Source organism: Eimeria mitis, genomic scaffold, assembly GCF_000499745.2.
Source record: "Eimeria mitis Houghton genomic scaffold, Emh_scaff2475, whole genome shotgun sequence".
Lineage (NCBI taxonomy): Eukaryota > Apicomplexa > Conoidasida > Eucoccidiorida > Eimeriidae > Eimeria > Eimeria mitis.
This window is the reverse complement of record NW_013570814.1, coordinates 7,484-8,081: the sequence shown is the minus strand read 5'-3', so window position 1 is coordinate 8,081 and position 598 is coordinate 7,484. Positions and strand designations below refer to the sequence as shown.

At 54.2% G+C, this 598-nt stretch overlaps 1 protein-coding gene across 1 annotated transcript; it reads left to right on the top strand.

Annotated features, from left to right (window-relative positions):
• Positions 1-246: 246 nt before the first annotated feature.
• EMH_0054370 (uncharacterized protein) lies at positions 247-492 on the top strand (the record flags this gene model as incomplete). The annotated part of the gene is made up of 1 exon (XM_013497110.1): positions 247-492. One exon carries the CDS (start codon positions 247-249, stop codon positions 490-492), a length of 246 nt encoding a protein of 81 aa, XP_013352564.1.
• Positions 493-598: the final 106 nt, after the last annotated feature.

The window sequence follows — 598 nt, the reverse complement described above, 5'->3', positions numbered from 1 at the left end:
ATATATATAAATATTTATATATAAATGTGTTACCTGCGTAAGAAGCGCCGCAAACCTCCATTTGTGTTGGTTTAGTAGCGCGAGGGTTTGTGGGTGTTCGCTGCCGTCTGGGGTGTATATGTACATACACCCCAGCAACCAAGAACAAAAAAGATGAATGAAATGCCAGTATAGAGAACAGAGGCGAGGGTGCAGCAGGATCTGCAGCAGCAACAGCAGCAGCAGCAGCAGCAGCAGCAGCAGCAGATGCAGATGCAGATGCAGATGCAGCAGCAGCAGGAGAAAGGAAGTCCAACCGCCACAGCCACAGCACCAGCACCAGCAGCACCAGCAGCAACAGCAGCAGCAGCAGCACCACCACCACCTCCACCACCACCAGCAGCAGCACCACCACCAGCAGCAGCAGGAGCAGCAGCAGGAGCAGCAGGAGCAGCAGGAGCAGCAGGAGCAGCAGCAACAGCTCACAACTCTCCACCCAAGAACCTCCGCTAGTATTTGTTTTGCTTCTGGCGATTGCTGCTGCATGCCTTCTTCGTGTCTCCGCTGAAAGTACTCAATCCACCGCATGCACTCGCTTGCACAGGGGCTGCACACACAC